The sequence below is a fragment of the Hoplias malabaricus genome, chromosome 4, assembly GCF_029633855.1.
Source record: "Hoplias malabaricus isolate fHopMal1 chromosome 4, fHopMal1.hap1, whole genome shotgun sequence".
Classification (NCBI taxonomy): domain Eukaryota; kingdom Metazoa; phylum Chordata; class Actinopteri; order Characiformes; family Erythrinidae; genus Hoplias; species Hoplias malabaricus.
Genome location: NC_089803.1, coordinates 7,804,578 through 7,826,338, shown reverse-complemented (window position 1 = coordinate 7,826,338; position 21,761 = coordinate 7,804,578). Strand labels below are relative to the sequence as shown.

Genomic DNA, 21,761 nt, shown 5'->3' with positions numbered 1-21,761 from the left:
TTTGTAGTAGAGTGAATTATGGTTTCTTGTATAAATATAATTCAAGTTCTGAAACTTTGTTCTGGATTAATGAAGTCGTATAATGTTCTTATGTATTTATTTGACTGTGATTTAGGCAATTATATTTAATATAATAAACGAAAATATTTGAACCACTCTGTAAAATTGCAGCCTGTTGTATGTACATGACTGTGAACTGAAACACCAACCTTAGACTGTGCTATCTGCCTAGCAACAGGTGACAAAAATAAATCCAAATTTTCTATTGGTCACATTACAGTTTTGTAAGTTTTTGTGCTGCCTGTGTATGTGCCCTGCCCAGCCTTAGAAATACACACTATAGGACAGGTAATAAACTCTTTCTGAGTAAACACACTGATATCAGTATGGTAAAATGAAAGTTAATTAAAGTTCAGCACTCTGAACATGCTGAATGTGAACAGAAAACACAAATGTATACTTGTCCTATATTATATTTATTATTACTTTATTCTCAGCCTAAACAGCCCTAACAATAAAAGTAATAAGTTGGGGACAAATTCAGACCATAGAAAATATATTGTTCATGTTACATAGTTAAACACATTTTAACTGCTAAAATACAGCAGTTCCCCACTGACTCATTAATGGAATAATGCACATTCTTCCTCCTACCATTACCCCACTGTCCTTCACTTATGTAGACACTCTGATCTCTCTCTCACTCACTCATATACACATGCTTGTGCCAGCTACATTATGACTGTGTGTGGTGGCTGTGGGGGAGAGCAACGGCTGCAAGGAAGCGTCACTGGTATTTCCAGCTCAGACCTCCAGGAACTGAATGAAATCTTATCTTCACTGTTGGTGCTGGTTTAAAAAATGCTGCCTGGTCTTAAAGAACAGCTTTCTGATAAAATCAGAAGCATATGTTTTAAATACCTGTTATGAACTGAAAAGTCCACTAAAATCATTTTTGGATATTTTTTATGTACATCACAGTCTCTGTGCCAGGTTTTTTCTACAGGGCTCCAGACTAAGGCCAAGTTTAATAAACACTGGATTTTGTCTGGATCTTTAGAGAACTGGAACTGGTAAGGGCTTTCAGAGGTTTAATGTGACCAATAGAAAAATCATGAATGCCTTCTCTCACTGGTTGCTAGGCAGAGAGCACAGTCTAAGGTTGGTGTTTCAGATCAGTCATGTACACAGACTGTCTGCTCCAGTTTTACAGAGTGGTTCAAATACCTTGAATTATAGTCCAAACAACAGTAAATATAAAATATACAACCGCCTTCAAAGAAACTATATTTATCCCGAAGAAAGTTTCAGAATTTGCATTATATTTATTATACAAGAAACCATAATTTACTCTGCTACAACTCTCAATGTTTTTAAACAATAAAATACATGTATAAAACATCATTTAAAAAACAGGGTATATATATATATATATATGTGTATAAAACATGCTTTTAGTCTGGACCAAGGTAGAGAGAACCTCGTTTTCTCAGTGGCTTTCTAATTAAAGTGTTTTCTTTACATGGACCCAGACTGAAACAAGTTGCTGTAATGGGTCCTCTCTTTAGATTCATTTTTAGATGCATTTCCATTTACTCAGTAATACTCAAAGGCCAAGGCCGTTTGGGAAAACGGCAGTAAACAACAACCCTCCCTAAACGCAAAGGTTGTTATTTGTCTTGAAAGGAATGAAGCCAACCCTACATTATGTATTGGTTACGAGAGCGGCTCTTGGGGTTTTTAGTCGTTCTGGGTGTGGCTCTTGCTCTTGCTGTTCCTGTTTGAAGATCAGTACTGCTGCATGTTTACAGATATGTGAGGATTGTTTTATTCCTACGGGGCGTAGGAATAAAACAATCTTCAACAAATGTTGGACTAAAACGCGGGATAAATGAGCGATCCACGATGGGAGCTGTAGTCTGGGTTTTCCTGCTGTTTGGAGTTCTTCCAGTTCTCGGAGGTGAGTTTTGTTGTCGAAACCATTTTCTCTGAAGTGAACATGCGCCACGACTTGAATCCAGAGTAAGAAATAAATTGTCGCACCGAGGGTTTAATTTAAAGGTGAGTTCTGTTGTATTGAACCCAGAAGTCCTGAAGAGGTGTGTACAGTTGTGTTTGTGGTGTTTCAGTGGATATTAACGTGTTGTACTCTCTTTGTTTCAGTTATATTCTCTGACTCTTAAGCCAAGGCTATGAAGTTGCGCCCTCTAACGTCACAAAATGTGCTGTTGATCAGACGGACGTGGCATATTTTAAATACAGCGACGGCAGTTTATTGTTTTACTCCCAATAAGAACAGCCCACATTTATACATTAACGCACAAAAGTCTCTGTAAATGTGCAGGCAACAAAATGTAGCAGGGATATTGAAACAGAACCAGTGAAATGTACATTAAATTATTTGAGAGATACATTTTTATTGGATTTCATAAAATTGTAACCACGTGATCATTAATCTCATATGGTGCGTGAAAGTTAAAGTAACGTATGTTTGATTAAAAAAATTGTCAGCTTTAAACATTTTCAGACCGGAACACCGAATTCAAACTCTGTTTATCACTTTTCTCATTAAATTAATCATTTATCTCTACACATTTCTGTCATCTTAGGCACTTTTTTTCTTGTACGTGTTAATCACTTCCAAAGTTTTACATTTATTTGAGAATGTAACATTTTATTAGATTTCACTGAAATATTTACATATTTATTTATAAAATGATGTAAAATTAATAAGTATTAATAGTGTTACACTGATACTTCATTTAAAGATGATATCTATTCAGATCCAACCTTACAACACACCTGTGTTCTGTTGTAACTTGTTCCTGTTTCCTGAAGCGTATAAAAGGCTGCCTCATGTTATTTAGTCCTCTTCACGTTATTGTACTGTGTTATGTGTCTCATTTGTTTGATAGTCTGAGGTTTTTCTCTCTTACACGTTCATTCCTGTTGTAATCAGAGTCTGTGTCACTGAAAATTGCTTTATAAATAACATTAATATGATGTTAGTCCCTTCTGCCTCATGTGACTAAACATCAGTAACCAAGATTTAGTCATAATTAGTCATATTGACTAATATTTATATATTAATGACTGCTGTCAAATTAAAAAATGTAAAGCCTGCAGGAATTTTAGACTAATGGATCTTTTTACCAAATTTGACCACAACTGTCTTTACAGCGTGTAGTGATGTATCAGTGGTTTTATGTAGCAGTTCAGAAAGTAGACTGTATGAGAGATCTCTCTCTCTCACTCTCATACACAGACCCCCCCCCCCCATTGTGTAAGAGAGAGATTACAATAAATTAAAACAATGGTCTCCTCTCACCATTGTGGAATGAATATCACACCACATTTATTTGAAAAACTAAAGTCTATCATTTTAACTTTACTCTTGAGATTATGTTTTTAAATCAATACACAGTAGTAATATAAAGATAATTCCATTGATATGATTTTACATTGATTAGTTTATTTTTAAATCTAAAGTATTAAAAGCTTCACTATTGATAGGGGACAGTGAGATTAATCAGGATTCATTTCAGAATTTAGATTAATTAGTTTTGTTTTTTTAGTCAATCCACAGCACTAATATTCATATTTATTTAGTTTTACTTTCACTTTAAATTTGAACATTTCCTTAGAAGTGAAGGTGTTTTCTTTCAAACGAAAGTGAGATTTTGAGTTCAAATGAACAAACAATACATTGCGCCACTGAAATGTTAATATAAAAAGGCTCTCAGTAATGTCTCACTGTAACCAACAACGACAGAAGAGGTGTGTAAAGTCGTGATGGTTTCAGTGGATATTTACATGTTGTTCTTGTATTCAGTTGATGTCAGGATTCGGCCTGTTTCTTTCTGATTGGCTATTCACACTTCTGTGTAAAATGTCAGTGCAGTGTGTTGTTCTGGTCTGACAGTGGAGTGTCGGTGGAGCCCATGTGTCAGGCTCAAAGGCTTGTGATTGGGAGTTTAGTTTGTTTTTCCTGAATGGTAGGTGGTTTTTGATCCTGTTTTTGTGGCACCAAATTCTCCATGAAGTGTCTCGCAGTGTGAAACTTCTATCCATGGGAGCATTCTGAGAGCCATTCTGCATGTGTCTGCAACCTAACACCATGTGGAGCTAGGCCAGAAGTGTGGGTGTGTGTGTGAATTATTTATATTATTCTGTACATATAAAAACTGTCTGATAATGTGTTGGGTTTTGTTTCTGGTTTGTTGTTAATTTTAAATAAATAACATATGTTTACAGATAGTTTTCATAGTCTGTAAGAAGTACTGGAATGATGCATCTTTATTATATTTTTATTAGTTTATTAATTAATGACAGCTGGAACTGAATGAATGGAAAAAAATCACACTGGGGCAAATATGTGTTTACACTTATAAACAACATTAGATAAATGAAACCATTATTTAAAAAAAATGGTATTCAGAAAACATCTAAATAACATACACTTAATGGCAAACGTTTTTGGCGCTTGTTTGTGGTGCTGCAGGTCGTGTTGCTATCACACCGCCTCAGGGATCAAAGGTTGTGGATTGTTGTGTCTTTGTGTTTCTGGGGCTGTGGTCAGTACGACACAAGACGCTTTGGCTACTTTACTACACTGTTCTCAAGCTCAGCAGGACCTTACTCTGGACATCTCTGCAACATTTCCATGTGTATTGTATTTCAGTCTGATCTGACCACACTGTAAATAGATGTCATTGCTTATTTTCTGTGGAGCAGTGTATGACATCATATAGTACGAAATCAGCTTGTTAACTTTGATAAAAAATGAATTTGTTTCATATTTTTGGTTTTATTTTTGTTTTGTTACAGATAAACACTCTCTGTTTTACCTCTTCACCGTCCAGTCTGACATCTCTGTGAATAACATCTACCAGTTCAGTGTAGAGACTCTGCTGGACGACACACAGCTGGACTCCTACAGCAGTCGGGACAGTATCAGGACTCCTAAACAGAGCTGGGTGAAGGAGATAGAGGAGAGTCTGTGGAGAACAGGAACTGAGAAGCTGTATCATGATGGGTATCTTTTACACCAGTTTCTTGACATGCAGATGAAGTTCTCTGGACATGATCCGTCAGGTGAGAAACTGCTGCTGTTCTCCTTTTTAAAGATGTACGTCCTCCTCTCAGAGGAAGAAGAGTCTGTAGATTTACACACACTGCTCTGATTAGAGCTCTTCATTTCTTCATCTTCATCTCAGTCACAGAATAAACACAACACACTCCATCAGCCCACAGTCGACTAACAGTGGTCTCTCCTCCTGGAGACTGTCATCAACATGGCACTAGGAATAGATAATCACAGCGGTCAAATTATCAAATATAGTGAGGATTGAATTGTTGAAATATTATGAGAAAATAGAATCGTGAATCCAGAGTGTTAAATCGAATCCTGAGCAGAGTGCATCGTTATAAAAATATTTACAGCCACAGTAATCATCAGTGTATTTACATTGTAAAATAAAAGGAGTGTGAGTGAGGGGAGAGTAAGAAACTTTGGTGTGCACCCTTTCGCACTTGTGTTTGTGTGTGTGTTTTTTATAGTCTGTGAAAGACTATGTACAGTAGTGTACTCAGGATGAGTGTGTAAATGTAAGTGTGTGTGTGTGTGTGATCAGGTGTGTGTACAGTGTAGAGTCTGATGGTGACTCCTGGTGAACTGTGTTCTCCTGTTTCAGAGCGTCATGTTCTTCAGTGGAGACTCGGCTGTGAGGGGGAAACACTTCCTGACGGATCAGTTTCACCTTTAAACTGCATTAATGATCTTCACTACGATGGAGAAGATTTAATCTCTTATAACTGGACCCTGAGGAAGTGGACGGTCTCAGCTGCTCAAAGCAGTGACCTGGAGAAGAGGTGGAGTGGTGTAAATGGAGATTTACACAATGCTCTCAGTCAAAAATATGAGGACTGTCTGAAGTGGCTGAAGATCTATTTGCGCTATAATACTACTGCAAGTGAGTATTGGCATATTTTGTGTGTCTCTGTGTGTGTGTGTTTTGTGACTAATCAAATTTAGAATAATGCCTACAACACTTTCAAAGGAAAAAAAAAACATGTGACAACACACACAAATGCAGCCCTGAGTCTTCTCTGTTTAATAGTGAAAGTAAGAGCTTTTCCACTCAAGGGATTGGGGCTAAACAGTCTTAAGAATACCACTGTCAGCGAGGCTAACAGGCAAAAACAACTTCAATTTGCCTGGGGAGCATAAAGATTGAAGTCTGGAGCAATGGAAGAAGGTCATGTGGTCTGATGAGTCCAGATTTACCCTGTTCCAGAGGGATGGACTCATCAGGGTAAGTAGAGAGTCACCCATCATGCCTAGTGCCTACCATACAAGCCTGTGGGGTCAGTGTTATGATCTAGGGTTTCTGAAGTTGGTCAGGTTAAGATTCAGCAACATTATGTGCCCAGTGAGGTCAGCTGACTTACTGAACAACCAGGTTATTCCATCAATGGATTTCTTCTTCCCTGATGGAACGGTCATATTCCAAGATGACAATGCCAGGATTCATCTGACTCAAATTGTGAAGGAGTAGTTTAGGGAGAATGAGACATCATTTTCACACATGGATTTTCACCACAGAGTCCACACCTGAAACCCATTGACTGTCTTTGGGATGTGCTAAAGAAGACTTTGAACAGTGGTCTCCCATCATCAATACAGGTGCTGGTCATAAAATTAGAATATCATGAAAAAGTTAATTTATTTCAGTAATTCCATTCAAAACGTGAAACTTGTATATTATACTCATTCATTACACACAGACTGATATATTTCATTTGTTTATTTCTTTTAATTTGATGATTATAACTGACAACTAATGAAAACCCCAAATTCAGTGTCTCAGAAAATTAGAATATTGTTAAAATGTTTAATATTGAAGAGACCTGGTGCTACACTCTAATCAGCTAATTAAATCAAGACACCTGTAAAGGCCTTTAAATGGTCTCTCAGTCTAGTTCTGTAGGCTCCACAATCATGGGGAAGATTGATGACTGACAGTTGTCCAAAAGACGACCATTGACACCTTACACAAGCAGGGCAAGACACAAAAGGTCATTGTAAAGAAGCTGGCTGTTCACAGAGCTCTGTGTCTAAGCTCATTAATAGAGTGGAGAAGGAAAGGAAAAGATGTGGTAGAAAAAAGTGTACAAGCAACAGGGATAACCACACCCTGGAGAGGATGGTGAAACAAAACCCATTCAAAAATGTGGGGGAGATTCACAAAGACTGTACTGCAGCTAGAGTCCCACCACGCACAGACGTATGCAGGACATGGGATTCAGCGTCGCATTCCTTTTGTGAAGTCACTCTTGAACAAGAGACAGAGTCAGAAGGGTCTCACCCCTGGGCTAAAGACAAAAATGACTGGACTGCGGCTGAGTGGTCCAAAGTTATGTTCTCTGATGAAAGTAAATTTTTCATTTCCTTTGGAAATCCAGGTCCCAGAGTCTGGAGGAAGAGAAGAGAGGCACAGAATCCACGTTGCTTGAGGTCCAGTGTAAAGTTTCCACAGTCACTGATGGTTTGGGGTACCGTGTCTGTTGGTGTTGGTCCACTGTGTTTTCTGAGGTCCAAGGTCAACACCGCCATCTACCAGGGAGTTTTAGAGCACTACATGCTGCTGACCAACTTTATGGAGATGCAGATTTCATTTCAGATTTCAACAGGACTTGACACCTGCACACAGTGCCAAAGCTACCAGTACCTGGTTTAAGGGCCATGGTATCACTGTTCTTAATTGGCCAGCAAACTCTCCTGAACTTAACCCCATAGAAAATCTATGGAGTATTGTAAAAAGGAAGATGCAATACACCAGGCCCAACAATGTAGAAGAGCTGAAGGCCACTATCAGAGCAACCTGGGCTCTCATAACACCTGAGCAGTGCCACAGATTGATCGACTCCATGCCACGCTGCGTTGCTGCAGTAATTCAGGCAAAAGGAGTCCCAACTAAGTACTGAGTGCTGTACATGCTCATACTTTTCATGTTCATACTTTTCAGTTGGCCAGCATTTTTTTCTAAAAATCCTTTTTTTGTATTGGTCTTTAGTAATATTCTAATTTTCTGAGATACTGAATTTGGGGTTTTCATTAGTTGTCAGTTATAATCATCAAATTAAAAGAAATAAACACTTGAAATATAATTCAAGTTGAGTATAATATGCAAGTTTAACGTTTTGAACAGAATTACTGAAATAATTTTATGACCAGCACGTGTACAAGATCTTGGGGGAAAAATGAATGCAACCCTGGACAGAAATGTTGTGACATTGCAGAAGCTTGTGGAAACGATGTCACAGCGAATGTGTGCCGTAATCTAAGCTAAAGGATTTCCAATATTTTAACTGTACAACTCGACTGTATTTATAAATACACTGTCCGGCCAAAAAAGAAAAAAAAACACACAGATTCCTCTTTTTACTGCAGTTTACAACACTTGTATGGGTAATTTGTATTAATTACCCATATAATGATTATTTATGTAGTTTGTGGTCTGTTTTTAGATCTGAATTCTGACTGAAACACACTGTGTGTTTACACTGTTCCTCTCTGCAGCTGTTCCAGATGTGTATGTGTTTGTGAAGAAATCTCAGACTGAGTCCAACAGACTGACCCTGACCTGCCTGGCCACGGGCTTCTACCCCAAAGACCTGAAGATGAGACTGAGGAGATTCACCACTTCACTCCCTGATCATCTACTAACATCCTCAGGAGTCAGACCCAATGGTGATGGAACCTACCAGCTGAGGAAGAGTGTGGACGTCCAGGAGGGAGATGCAGCAGAATACGACTGTTATGTGGAACACAGCTCCCTCCAGGAGACAATAATTAAACCCTGGGGTAAATATATGTGTTTGATTATCCACAAACACTGAAACGTAGAGTCCTCCATTAGACTCAGAATATCCCACTGTTCTTACAGTAGTTACAGTTCTTACAGGGGTTTATTGTAAAACAAACACTTTTCTGTTTACAGATGGTGAATACAGTGACTCTTCAGGTGTTAATGGTGTGATCATTGGAGCAGTGGTGGTGGTGTTGGTGGCTGTAATGTGTGGGTTCATTGTCTATAAACAGAGAGAGAAAAGTGAGTATGATGATATTCCTAATATACTTCATAAATCACACAATTAAAAAAAAAAACATTTTCAATTATACACAAATATTTTAAATCTACAGTATGTTTCTATTAATTGTTATATAAAATTAATAAAGTACCTTTTTAAACCTGTAATTAAAGGAAGAAGAAATAAGACTCCACCCCAGTTTCCTCCGTCCACTGGTGAGTGTCACTGTCTGTTCATTCTCCTGATCCTCATCTGAACACAGAGATTTCTCCAGTTCTCCAAGTTGTTGTTTGTGATCTATTTCTTCATCTCCCTCAAAGTTCTGGAGATCCACTCCAGCCTGAGCTTCCTCAGCAATCAGAGTCCTTCACATTCACACTGAGACTGTGCTGAACATGTTTAGAATCAGTGAAGGGTTAATGAGTGAATGTGGAACCAGTCAATCAGGACACAGCAGATGTTACTGCACATCTGTACTCACCTCTCTCTAAATCCTGCTCTTTCAGGTGAGAAGAGTCCTCTGAGGTCTGTGGAAAACAGTGACACATTTCTCCAGATTCCTGATCCACAGATGAAACTAAACAGTGAGTTGAGTTAGTTTTTCTGCTCTGAGTGAACTCTACAAAGTGAACACTGATTCATTTCTACTTTTAAATTTCTACTGTTTATTTTCTCTGTGCTCTGATGTGTTCTTTATTTTACTGCTTTCTCCTTTAGGGAAGAAGGAGTGTGTTTCAGACTCTGGTTCAGACTCTGGTAATAATCCATATGTAAAATGTTATGGTATTGACACTGTTTGGAGTAAATTAGTGATTGTGGTGATTCCACTGTGGTTCAGTTGTGAAATGACTGTATTTTGTTTTTCTTTTTTCAGGATGGGGAAGCATTGGATCAAACAAAAGTAGCAGTGAGTATTGTAAAGTTAATAAAGCCTCATCATCCCTCTGTGGTGACACTCCTCCTAAATCCACTTGTGTATAGTTCTGTAAACGTCTGTAGTGTCTGAGGCTCTGATCCTGAACTGAGATTAAAAACAGACGAGTGGAGAGAGGGATTCACCTGCAGAGTTTATTCTGAAATGATAAATGTTCATAGCACACCATCCACTTCACCCAGAGACAAACAGAAACACTGTAAAAGTAGAGGAGAAAGACCAAGGTAAAGTGAATAAAACAATGTAAATCCACTGTGTAATAAAGTAAAAGCAGCAGAACTCAACATCACACACCAGCAACATCCTCATTCTAAAGTAATGACACACTCTGTATTTATTTTAACCACAAACCCACTGTTTTTTCAGCTTCCAGTGTCGGGGACAGACCCAATGAAACCACTGTGATGATGATGGAGGACGAACCGCAGACAGATTCAGCCCCGACATGAAGAATGATGGTGAGTGTTGACGTCTCTGAAAACACAGAGTCCATTAGAAACACACAGAAGTATGAAGTGTGTTCTGAAAGGGGCAGGAGTGGAGGGCTGACAGTGAGAGGGAGGAGTCAGGGAGGAGGTGAAACAGGACTGAACCATTCCCTCAGTGGAACAGTCCAAGTCTAGACTCCTCAGATTGGAGACTGTGTGTGTGAGAGTGTGTGTGTGAGAGTGTGTGAGAGTGTGTTAGTGTGTTAGAGTGTGTTAGAGTGTGTTAGAGTGTGTGAGAGTGTGTGTGAGTGTGTGTTTGTGTGTGTGTCCAGAGCTGAAAGTGGGGGTTTGACAGAACAAAAGTAATTTTAAATCTGACTCAGTTCATCTATAAACACAGAACTGTCCCTGACTTCAGACACTTCTCTACAGAGGGTTTTACAGCACCGTAACTGATAAAACACTCACATTTATTCACTGAGAGAAGCAGTTACACACATCATTATCATAACCTCACTGTGTCATTGACCATCTTCACTCAGGATATTGATCTCTAATGTGTTTAACTAAGTGCTACTTAAAGATAATTAATGATTAAAGACATCTTTCATGTGAAAGCTGTAATAACTCACAGTCTGCAGTCTGAGTACACTGACACTTGTTTAATTCAGTGAGTAATTACTGTGTGTGTGTGTGTGTGTGTGTGTGTGTGTGTGTGTGTGTGTGTGTGTTTTCTTACAGTCTCAGAGAGAACAACAGCAACAACACAGATTCTCTCAACAGCCACCACTGAATCAACTCCAGCCCAATACACTGTTAGAAACACTGTCACTGTGGTGTTACTCTCTGGTGTTACATTACTGTATCTTCAGTAAAAAACAGTGTAGTGTATCTATAAATTAATATAGACCCCTCCTTGATCACCACCTTATCGTGGTGGAGGGGTTTGTGTGCCTGCGTGATCCTAGGAGCTGTGTTGTCAGGGGCAATAGCCCCTGGTAGGGTCTCCCAAGGCAAACTGGTCCTAGGTGATGGGCCAGACAAAGAGTGATCCCCCATAAAGTAAAGGGGACAATAGACTGTCCCTGGTCTGGAGTAGAGTTACCAGGGCCCCACCCTGGAGCCAGGCCTGGGGGGAGGGGCTCCTCAGCGAGCGCCTGGTGGCTGGACTTTTACTCATGGGGTCCGGCCGCACTCTCCCATGGGCCCACCACCTGGTGGAGAGATAGTAATCTGGGTCTGGTGCTGTGTGGATCGGGTGGCAGCGGGTACAAGCGTCTGAAATGAGTTTCCTCCACAGGAGCGTCTGGACTCTCCCTCAGAAGTAGAGTGAGTCCAGACGTCCGGGGGAGACTCGGAGTGGAGCCGCTGCTCCTCCATGTCGAGAGGAGCCAGATGAGGTGGTCTGGGCGTCTGATCCGGACACCTCCTGGACCCCTCCCTAGTGAGGTGTTTAGAACATGTCCAACAAGGAGGAGATCATAGGGAAGACCCAGAACACACTGGAGAGATTAGATGTCTCGACTGGCCTGGGAACGCCTCTGTATCCCTCAGAAGAGCTGGACGTGGTGGCTAGGGAGAGGGAGGTCTGGGTTTATTTACTCGTACTGCTGCCCCCACGACCCAGACAAGCTTTAGACAGCGGATGGATGGATACAATTATAATAGAGTAAGGTACAGTTATGTTCCTTAATGGAGGTACAGAAGATGTGCCCTTGAGGAAACCACCACAGTGAGAATTTTCCTGACAGTGTAACTACTTGGAAAGAAGATAAAGGATGAAGTGTAAATGCCCCCTGTCCACTTTGTGAGTTCTGTCTGGACCCATAGGGAGTAGTAGAGACCCGTGAAGCTGGTTCTGAAATCAGACGGTTAGTGGAGTGAGTTGATCTGATGAAGGAAATAATCAGATTTAGTCTTTAACACAGGAGGGGTATTTTTATCCTCAGTCTAAAATTAAACCCTGATCCCTGTCCTCAGTTCGTCTAGCGTTTACCAAAAATAAATTCAGATTTCTCTCAGGGTCTTGATTATTGAACACAGCAGGACATTCTTCTCTGAAATAATATGGTCCCAAGTGATTGTCTGGGGTTTCATTGAGCTCTGGATGCTACAGGAAGTGAAGCAGGGTCCTACAGGAAGTCCTACAGGATCCTACAAGAAGTCCAGCGGGATTCTACAGGAAGTCTAGGTCACTCTAGGAGCCTGACATTTTACTCCAGGGATTTTAACAGATCTGGGCGGTGACTCCTGAATCCAAGGTCCCATATGGCAGAGGACATCGTTCAATCACTTGTAAGAGATTAAATTAAATCTGTTCAGGTGGACTGTGGAGTCTCTTAGTCTTGTTCTGGCTGGAATTACCACATAATGTTTAGTGATCAGATTTATTATTCTAGCTCTTATTTAACTCATGGTTGTGTTTTTAAATATTTTGGTAGTTAGTAACATGTTAAAACAGGGCAACACTTTAAGGTGTTTACAACTAAATTAATTACTATGTAATAAACAGACGTTTAAACCAATTATATAAAGACCATTAATAATTTTTAACACAGAAAGGGCAACAGTGACCCCTTTTTTGTCTAACACTTATTAAATCTGTGCTGGAGCTGACAGGGTTAATGTCAACTGACGGAGGAGACAGTGAGGTCAGTATTTGGCAAGATCTGATGTTTAACTAGATGGATGTGGGTTCACTATTTGGCAAACAACAGGTCACTGTTACACTTTCTAACTGTGTGTTATAACTGATTATTAATGACGTTTAATGTGTTTACAACGTCATTAATTATCATTTATAAACCTTTAAGTGTAGTCTTATTATGAAATGGACCATGCACTTTTCTAATTTCATCACAAAGAAAGGTTTAAAAATAAAGACCACTGAATATATTTCAATTACGTCATTAACTGAAAAAAAGGGGTGTCATTAACTGAATAAAGTGAATAATGACATGTTACCAACTACCAAACAACTAAGAATGAGAAAATAGCACAAAGACTGAGAAAACTAAACACAATCTTTAACTAATTCATACATGAATACATTAAACTGTGAATAAAATCTGGAACAAACTCCACCCACAAAAACAAACAAACAAATAAATAATAAAAAAATCTACGGATAGTGAACAGAGTCAGTGATAAATACTCAGTTCTCCTCCAAATCACAGAGATACTTCAGTCAGGAACAAGTGGGAAGATAATTTTAACAAATGGGAAAAATAGAGCCTATAATCTCCCGAGTTTATTACAGAAGATTATAAACGAAGGTGTTTTATCGAGTCTAAAATAATAAAGGATTTCTCTAATACAGTGGTATGACCGGGAGCTGGAGCTGATTTCTAATTGGTCAACATTAATCTTGAAGCTAGTGTCATTCTGAAGGCTGAGACGTGTTTGTTTTGTTAATTACATCACTGTGACTCTTCAGACCAAAGGGCTTTATTAGTTTAGTGACTCTGAACACAAAAGATTTATTGGTTTGTTTTATGAAATTGATCTACTGAACTAAATCTACTGATCCTATAGCCTTTTTCACTCATGCACCGTGACCCAAGAATGTCCCGGAGTTTCCCTGGAGGAGCAGTGTGTGTGTGAACACAAACACCACAACAGTCGTCCTGATTCTCTGGAGTTCATGTGTGAAAGGGGCTTAAGACTCGTCAGTTATTAAATGTGGTGTTGTTGTTATTGAGATGTGTTATTTGTAAAGAAATATGAGTCCTTCCAACAAAAGCCTTAACCACAGGGGCAACTGTGGCCTAAAAGTTATAGAAATGTGTTTGAGACCTAAAGGTTAGTGTGTGTGTGTGTGTGTGTGTGTGTGTGTGATACTACGGCTGGATTAAACACAGGCACAAACTCTTTTTTCTTAGTTTTTTTAAAGATATCTAACCTCTCTGTCATGTAGTAACACTGCTCACTCGTCCAATCAGAGCTGTGGAGTGGAACAGGTTTTCAGTGTGAGCAGTAGTTTAAATAAAAAACATTCTACAGAACAAAAGAAATAGTTTGTGAACTGCTTTATTTTAAACAGAGATTTCTTTAAAAATATATTTAATGTAAGACTCTTTCTTTTTTATCTTTTTAATGTAAGATTCTTTGTCACAAAGGTTAATGTTTGTTGATCTGTTTCAGGGTCATGGGAACATGTTATATATTTAAATGTGTGTGAAATTAATAAACATTTAAACAATGTAAATCTATATTTTAAAATAGCTTTGTATTAAGCTTCTGTTCTAGTGTTGAATGTAATGCTCCTGTTTTGAGCTCAGCTTTTACTGTTTAATCACAAAGTGCTGAAGGAGATGTTCTTCTCTGAGGTGTGTATTGATCCTGATCCTGGTGTTGATGTGATGTGTCGTCTAGAGTCAAGGTCCATAGAGTCACTCTCAGAGAATATTGTTTCTGTTCATTGGTCAAAGTTTACATGTGTTTTACACTGTAAATAAAATTACTTTCACATTGTCATCATTGACTCATTCTGTTCTTCTGTGTGTTTTCTGTGAAACAGTTTACACTTCACAGACAGTGATCACCACATGGGGGCGCTCATGTTTACAGTAGGTTCACTGCAGAGTCTGATTCACTCAGGCCACTAGGGGTCAGTGTAATGAGTGTTTAATAATGAATCCCTGGAGAAAATGACTGACTGCTCCTCTACAGTGTTCTCCTCTGTGAAGAGACTAAATCCACAGCTCTGATCTCACGCTGTCTCTAGTGTAATCAGCTCCACTCTGTTTTCTTTAGCACTGTTCACATTTCAGCAGAAGTTCTACTGAATCTGGATCATACCCAGGTTTATGTTTTAGATCATTGCTGTCAACGTGGAGCTTACTTTTCTTTCTCTCTGTCTCAGTCACATCTGATTTGAGTCTGTTCCCTCTCAGAGTAACACACAGTCTGCAGAACAGTGGGAGAGGGGTGGGATTCTGAGACACAGTCTACATTTACAATCTGCATACTCATGAATATTAATGAACACTCAGACTCTTAATCATTATTGAAGTGTGTAATATTTCTAACTAATTAGCAGTAATTTTAATAGTAATATGTTTATTTGAAGGCCTCCTGTGAGTTCTGTTCAGCCTATGGTTGTACTGTGGAAGCAAATCTGTCTCATCACTTTGAAACATTACCACCTTTGAATTTGTAGCACTGATAATACTTTAGTTGTGACTTTTTATACATTTATAACATATTTAAAGCTGTCCATCTTACACTGTCAAATGCTATCACTTATTTACAATAATTAATTCAGAATTTATTATAATTGTTTATGAATAGAGAATTTAGATTTTACTGACGACCACCACACGTGCACTGCACTGCCGACATTCTCCAAGTACGTCTCGCTGCAGCCTGTAGGAAGCCACACAAATTCCCGCCATGTCCAACCCCGCCCGCGTCCAGCCCCGCCCACATGGTCAAGAAGCACTATGTGGCACTACTTCTTAACCTTTTTTCCACGTCTCTTATTCATTATTAGGCTGTACAATGGGGGATTTTTTTTCATTCATGATCTCAATTTTTTTTATTGCCAACAATTGGTAGACTGTATACAGCTGGAATGTTTCACCTTTCATTTAAATGTTGTTCCCCCAATAATCAATTCTGCTACATAGTGTTAGTCACAGCCACAAAGGCTGGTCTCATCAGTCCTGCTTTTAAAGATTTAAACTGGTGTTTTGTCATTGATGATAAAGTATTACAACAGCAAAAGGCTTTTATAATCCAGTGTTTATTAAGTATAGGCCACTGAGCAATGAATTATTAACTCTCATAATAAAATATAAACTTGTGTATGTATTTAAACCTCTTCCAAAAAGATTCCAAATACAGACGACATTTATTCACAAAGGACAGTGGTGCCACTCATTTCACACCTGATCATTATAACTCCTTATATCTTTGTCAAAGGGTTGTTAAATAAATTAGAAGACTGTAGAGACAGTATCAATGACAATATTTGAAATTTCTAAGTGAGGAAAACACTGAAATAAAATGTAGAATACATGTGCAGATTTCCAACTGAGCAGCTCTGGATCGATAAAAAGAAAGTGAGAAATGCCTTACACACCTTCAACTCCATTCACAAAGCCCTACAAATATGGTTTCTTCAAATACATCTAATAGAATTTCCCTATTGTCAGTAGAACAGCACACTTTAAATGTGGCTGGGTCACACTTGTACAGTTTGTTCAACTGAAGACGAGAAAAACACAGTAAAAACATCAGTGGCCTTGGCTGCTGATAATTTCAACTCCTCCAGAAGGAGGATCTGCTGCACCTCCCCTGTCTGAGCGGGCTCAAGGACATGTGAATGCTACTACATTCTTGGACATTTTCACAAACTGAACGTTCCCCCCTTGAACACGCCTCCTACTGATTTTATCCACGTCACTGAAACTATCTGTGTGTATTGCTTGTGTGCTATAGGTGTTGTTTTTTTCAAGATCACACATGGTGCTTCCTTAAGGCACAGTCTGTGACCTTCTTTTTTTTTTTTTTTTACTACCACTTCCTTGTTGTAATCCAGCTGTTTTTTTTTTTATAACTGTAAGATGGCACCGGCACCTGCTGTCGTCGCGTCTGTTGCGCTCACCCAGCCCCTGTTTGGGTGAGTGGACAGACGGAATATATTTTAGCTGCAATGTTGTACTTGTATGACTTTGTATGTGACAAATAAATTGAATCTGAATCTGAATCTGATATCTGTGTACCTTGCAGGTGACATTCTCTAAACTCTACTAGAATGCATTTCTAAGCCTTACTGATATAACCTTAACAAAGTCATAAACTGTGGTTATCACTCAGGTAAAAAATCAAATAGCCACCTGCTGTCTGTGTGTAGTGTGTACAGAAACATACACCGTATTCAGCTGATGACATTAAACAACCTGAATGTAATCACCATGCACTAGTGTGTTTTTGATGAAGGTATGTGAAAGACTAGATCATGTGTACCACAGATGTTTGAATTAGAACACACTGTTTTCTGTTCATTTACAACTTACACATAACCCAACTCACCCATCAGCCTTCATCTGGACTGGACTGTTCTGTCAGAAAAGATGTTCATAAAGAATGGTTAATATACAATGACTGTGTGAGGAATGAAAAATAATCTCGATAGGGTTTGTACCTTGTTTTTGATAAACTTCTAGTGGCTAGGATCCAGTCGTGTTGAGACTGAGCTGCAAAAGATAAAAATATTCAGCTCTTTTTTTGTATCATAATGGAGGTGTAACCCAGGTTATAAAAGCCTGATTTATTAAAAGAATATTTTATTATTAAAAGGGCACAAAAGTTGAGTTAGACTGAAGCTGAAATTGAATATGAAGCATAATATAATAATTGAAATATTATAAATAAATAAAGACACAAATATGTGAGTAACAGAAACTTTATTCACTTAAAAAATAATTATTTTATATATTTTTGAGAATATTTAATTTGTTTAGTAGTACGTCACACACTACAGCCAATAAGGTGATTGACTACGTTGATAAGCGCGGGTAATTCTGCTGATCTGGACCCGGTTCTTTCCTTTGGGTCGTGCGGCCGTCGTGAGCGGAGGGCATCTGCAGAGGAAAGGAGAAGGATAGATTAGAATTTGGATTTGTGTGGTAGAAAGCTGCAGTGTTGCAAGTAAACCCTCTTTGGGCTAGATCACCGAGCTGGTGGACCTGGGAAGCCCTCCGTGGCGAAGAGGAGTGTTATTAGCTGGTTACACTGAGTTTTGCATCGGTGAGTTAATTTAGTAATTACTGCGCTAGCCGACTATGCTACGCTAACCATGCATTTTCATTAGGATTATGGTGATGCCTGTGCTTAAATGTGTCAATATAACTCTTTAAAATTCTTTATAGCTCATATGAATGATTATTTATTGGAATTAGGCTGGCCTTTGTGAGCCCACGATAAGCGCGCCACAAATTCGCGCGCGTTGCGAGAATTTAACCCCTTGTGTGCCAAGCAGTGCATTTATCTTTATTTTCTCTGTACATAAATCTCAATTATTGTAAATATGTTCAATTAATTGGTCAAGAAGGTAAATATGTTGTGAGTATGTGTAGTTGAATGTGAATTATTATGTTTAAAGCTTATATGTGTTCATATAAAAACTTGATGTTGACTGAGTATTAATGGCCTATTATAGGTCAGGTTTTTTGGGCTAGATTCAATTTGGACCCCCCTTTTCTACATTTGATGGCGAGCCTCCCTGGATCCCGACCCTGGAAGCTGTCCATAAGTGCTGTGGACAACTCTGCTCTGTGAAACCCCCTTCTTTTCTATTGTTGCTGAACTTTCACTACTCTCCAGAGCGGTAGGAGAAACACATACCTTTCCACAGACTGGACCTGTTTGCGCATACTCAGTTCCAACTGCCACCTGTGAAACAACCGGACATTAATTTCTCATATATACACACACAGAAAAAAAAGGATATTTTGATATCGATAGATATTGGTGTATAAATAAATATATAAATATATATTTTCTTATTGATATACATATTTTCCTACCCGGGTAGTAGTATATAAATATTGATACAGATACAGTTATCCAATATATATATATGGTAATAACAGTAATATAAGGTGTATTATTTATATTGAATATCCTGCCTGTTTTTTGTATTTTATTTTATAATATTTTACTTACCTTTATTAAAAGGAGGCTAACCTCCAAATCTCAGAGCAGTGGTGCAGTGTCATCTCTTGCGTGGTGTCGTCCTTGGCTCCGTAGACGATCCTAGGTTTTTTCTGATTGGCCCACAGTATTATTTTATAATTCTTGTTAATTAATCCCAGATGCTTACCTTTGGTATTTAGCGCTGGTATTTAAATATTGGAATCTAGCTAAGACATTACTATTTTCTAGCAATTCGCTACAGAGGGCACTCCAGACACAGCACAGAGCTGAACATCAGGACGACACACAAACATCACCATTCCCTGACGCTACAGACAACAGCCGAAGATACATTCATTCATTCATTGTCTGTAAGCGCTTCTCCAGTTCAGGGTCGCGGTGGGTCTGGAGCCTACTCAGAATCACTGGGTTCAAGGCAGGAACACACCCTGGAGGGGGCGCCAGTTCTTCACAGGTGATGAACACACACACACACGCCAAAGTTGTATATTAAAGAAAAATGGCCTAGTTTTCCAACATTAACTGCACTGACAGCACAAACCTGGCTATGACTTTAGAACATGCAGTAAGTAAGAACATCATGTAGAGTGAAAAATAATAACCTGACCTGCAGAACTCTGAAAGTTATGAGGAACACTGAACATGTTTTTCACAGCAACATTTCATTAGGAACACTGAACAGTTCCTACGAGTGCCAACATTAAACCTGAAAACGGTCCGTCTCTGTCTCCAAAACCACTGGGGTTAGCTGTGTCCAGGTGATAAATCAGGACCTGTGAGGTACACAGTTTGTGATGGAAATGTATGTCAACATTGACTTGTTTCACAAATTCAAGCCATCAATTTATAGAATTATTTCAGTGAATGTTTACATAGAAGTGTATCTTTAGCAGAAAAAATCATGATTTAAAGTTAGTGTTCACAGAAACTTGAATTCTTCTGCTTACAGTACAGTTGTTACTTTTAAAGAATCCCACCCGCAAGATGAAAAATATCATTTAAAATTTAATACGTTTCAATCAGAAAAAAAGAACTGACTCTGCACCAAGAAAAACCACACAAAATTATCTGTAACAACAGTAGGGTGACCATATTTGAGTTTTCTAAAGAGGACACGTGAGGCAAAGAGGCAGCACAAATGCTTCCATGAACATGTAACTATGCTGCTGAAATTTAACACATTAACAAATACTCGTTAACAAGATAAACAACAAATGGCTTTTTGGACAGATTCCTTTTCATTCAACATTTGGCCCTAAACATCCATTCATTCCTGATCTATAAACACTTACCCAGTTCAGGGTCGCGGTGGGTCCAGAGCCTACCTGGAATCATTGGGCGCAAGGCAGGAATACACCCTGAAGGGGGTGCCAGTCCTTCACAGGGCAACACAGATACACACACACACACACATTCACTCACACTCTCACACCTACGGACACTTGAGTCACCAATTCACCTACCAACATGTGTTTTTGGGACTGTGGGAGGAAAAAAACGCGGACACAAGGAGAACACACCACACTCCTCACAGACAGTCATCCGGAGGAACCCCACGCAGACACAGGGAGAACACACCACACTCCTCACAGACAGTCACCCAGAGGAAACCCACGCAGACACAGGGAGAACACACCACACTCCTCACAGACAGTCACCCGGAGGAACCCCACGCAGACACAGGGAGAACACACCACGCTCCTCACAGACAGTCACCCGGAGGAACCCCATGCAGACACAGGGAGAACACACCACACTCCTCACAGACAGTCACCCGGAGGAAACCCACGCAGACACAGGGAGAACCCACCACACTCCTCACAGACAGTCACCCCGAAGGAAACCCACGCAGACACAGGGAGAACACACCACACTCCTCACAGACAGTCACCCGGAGGAAACTCACGCAGACACAGAGAGAACACACCAAACTCCTCACACACAGTCACCCAGAGGAAACCCACGCAGACACAGGGAGAACACACCACACTCCTCACAGATAGTCACCCGGATGAAACCCACGCAGACACAGGGAGAACACACCACACTCCTCACAGACAGTCACCCAGAGGAAACCCACGCAGACACAGGGAGAACACACCACACTCCTCACAGACAGTCACCCGGAGGAAACCCACGCAGACACAGGGAGAACACACCACACTCATCACAGACAGTCACCCGGAGGAAACCCACGCAGACACAGGGAGAACACACCACACTCCTCACAGAGAGTCACCCGGAGGAAACCCACGCAGACACAGGAAGAACACTCCTCACAGACAGTCACCCGGAGGAAACCCACGCAGACACAGGGAAAACACACCAAACTCCTCACAGACAGTCACCCGGAGGAACCCCACGCAGACACAGGGAGAACACACCACACTCCTCACAGACAGTCACCCGGAGGAACCCCATGCAGACACAGGGAGAACACACCACACTCCTCACAGACAGTCACCCGGAGGAAACCCACGCAGACACAGGGAGAACACACCACACTCCTCACAGACAGTCACCCCGAGGAAACCCACGCAGACACAGGGAGAACACACCACACTCCTCACAGACAGTCACCCCGAGGAAACCCACGCAGACACAGGGAGAACACACCACACTCATCACAGACAGTCACCCGG

At 39.9% G+C, this 21,761-nt stretch overlaps 1 protein-coding gene across 1 annotated transcript; it reads left to right on the top strand.

The window, feature by feature from the left end:
- Positions 1 to 1,768: 1,768 nt before the first annotated feature.
- Positions 1,769 to 14,925, top strand: LOC136694804 (H-2 class I histocompatibility antigen, alpha chain-like). The gene is made up of 11 exons (XM_066668608.1): positions 1,769 to 1,960; positions 4,828 to 5,094; positions 5,694 to 5,972; positions 8,582 to 8,866; positions 9,003 to 9,113; positions 9,267 to 9,308; positions 9,600 to 9,677; positions 9,811 to 9,849; positions 9,968 to 10,000; positions 10,394 to 10,485; positions 11,197 to 14,925. The coding sequence occupies exons 1-10, from the start codon at positions 1,906 to 1,908 to the stop codon at positions 10,474 to 10,476; spliced, it is 1,272 nt and encodes a 423-aa protein (XP_066524705.1). The 5' UTR covers positions 1,769 to 1,905; the 3' UTR covers positions 10,477 to 10,485; positions 11,197 to 14,925.
- The last annotated feature ends 6,836 nt before the right edge of the window (positions 14,926 to 21,761 follow it).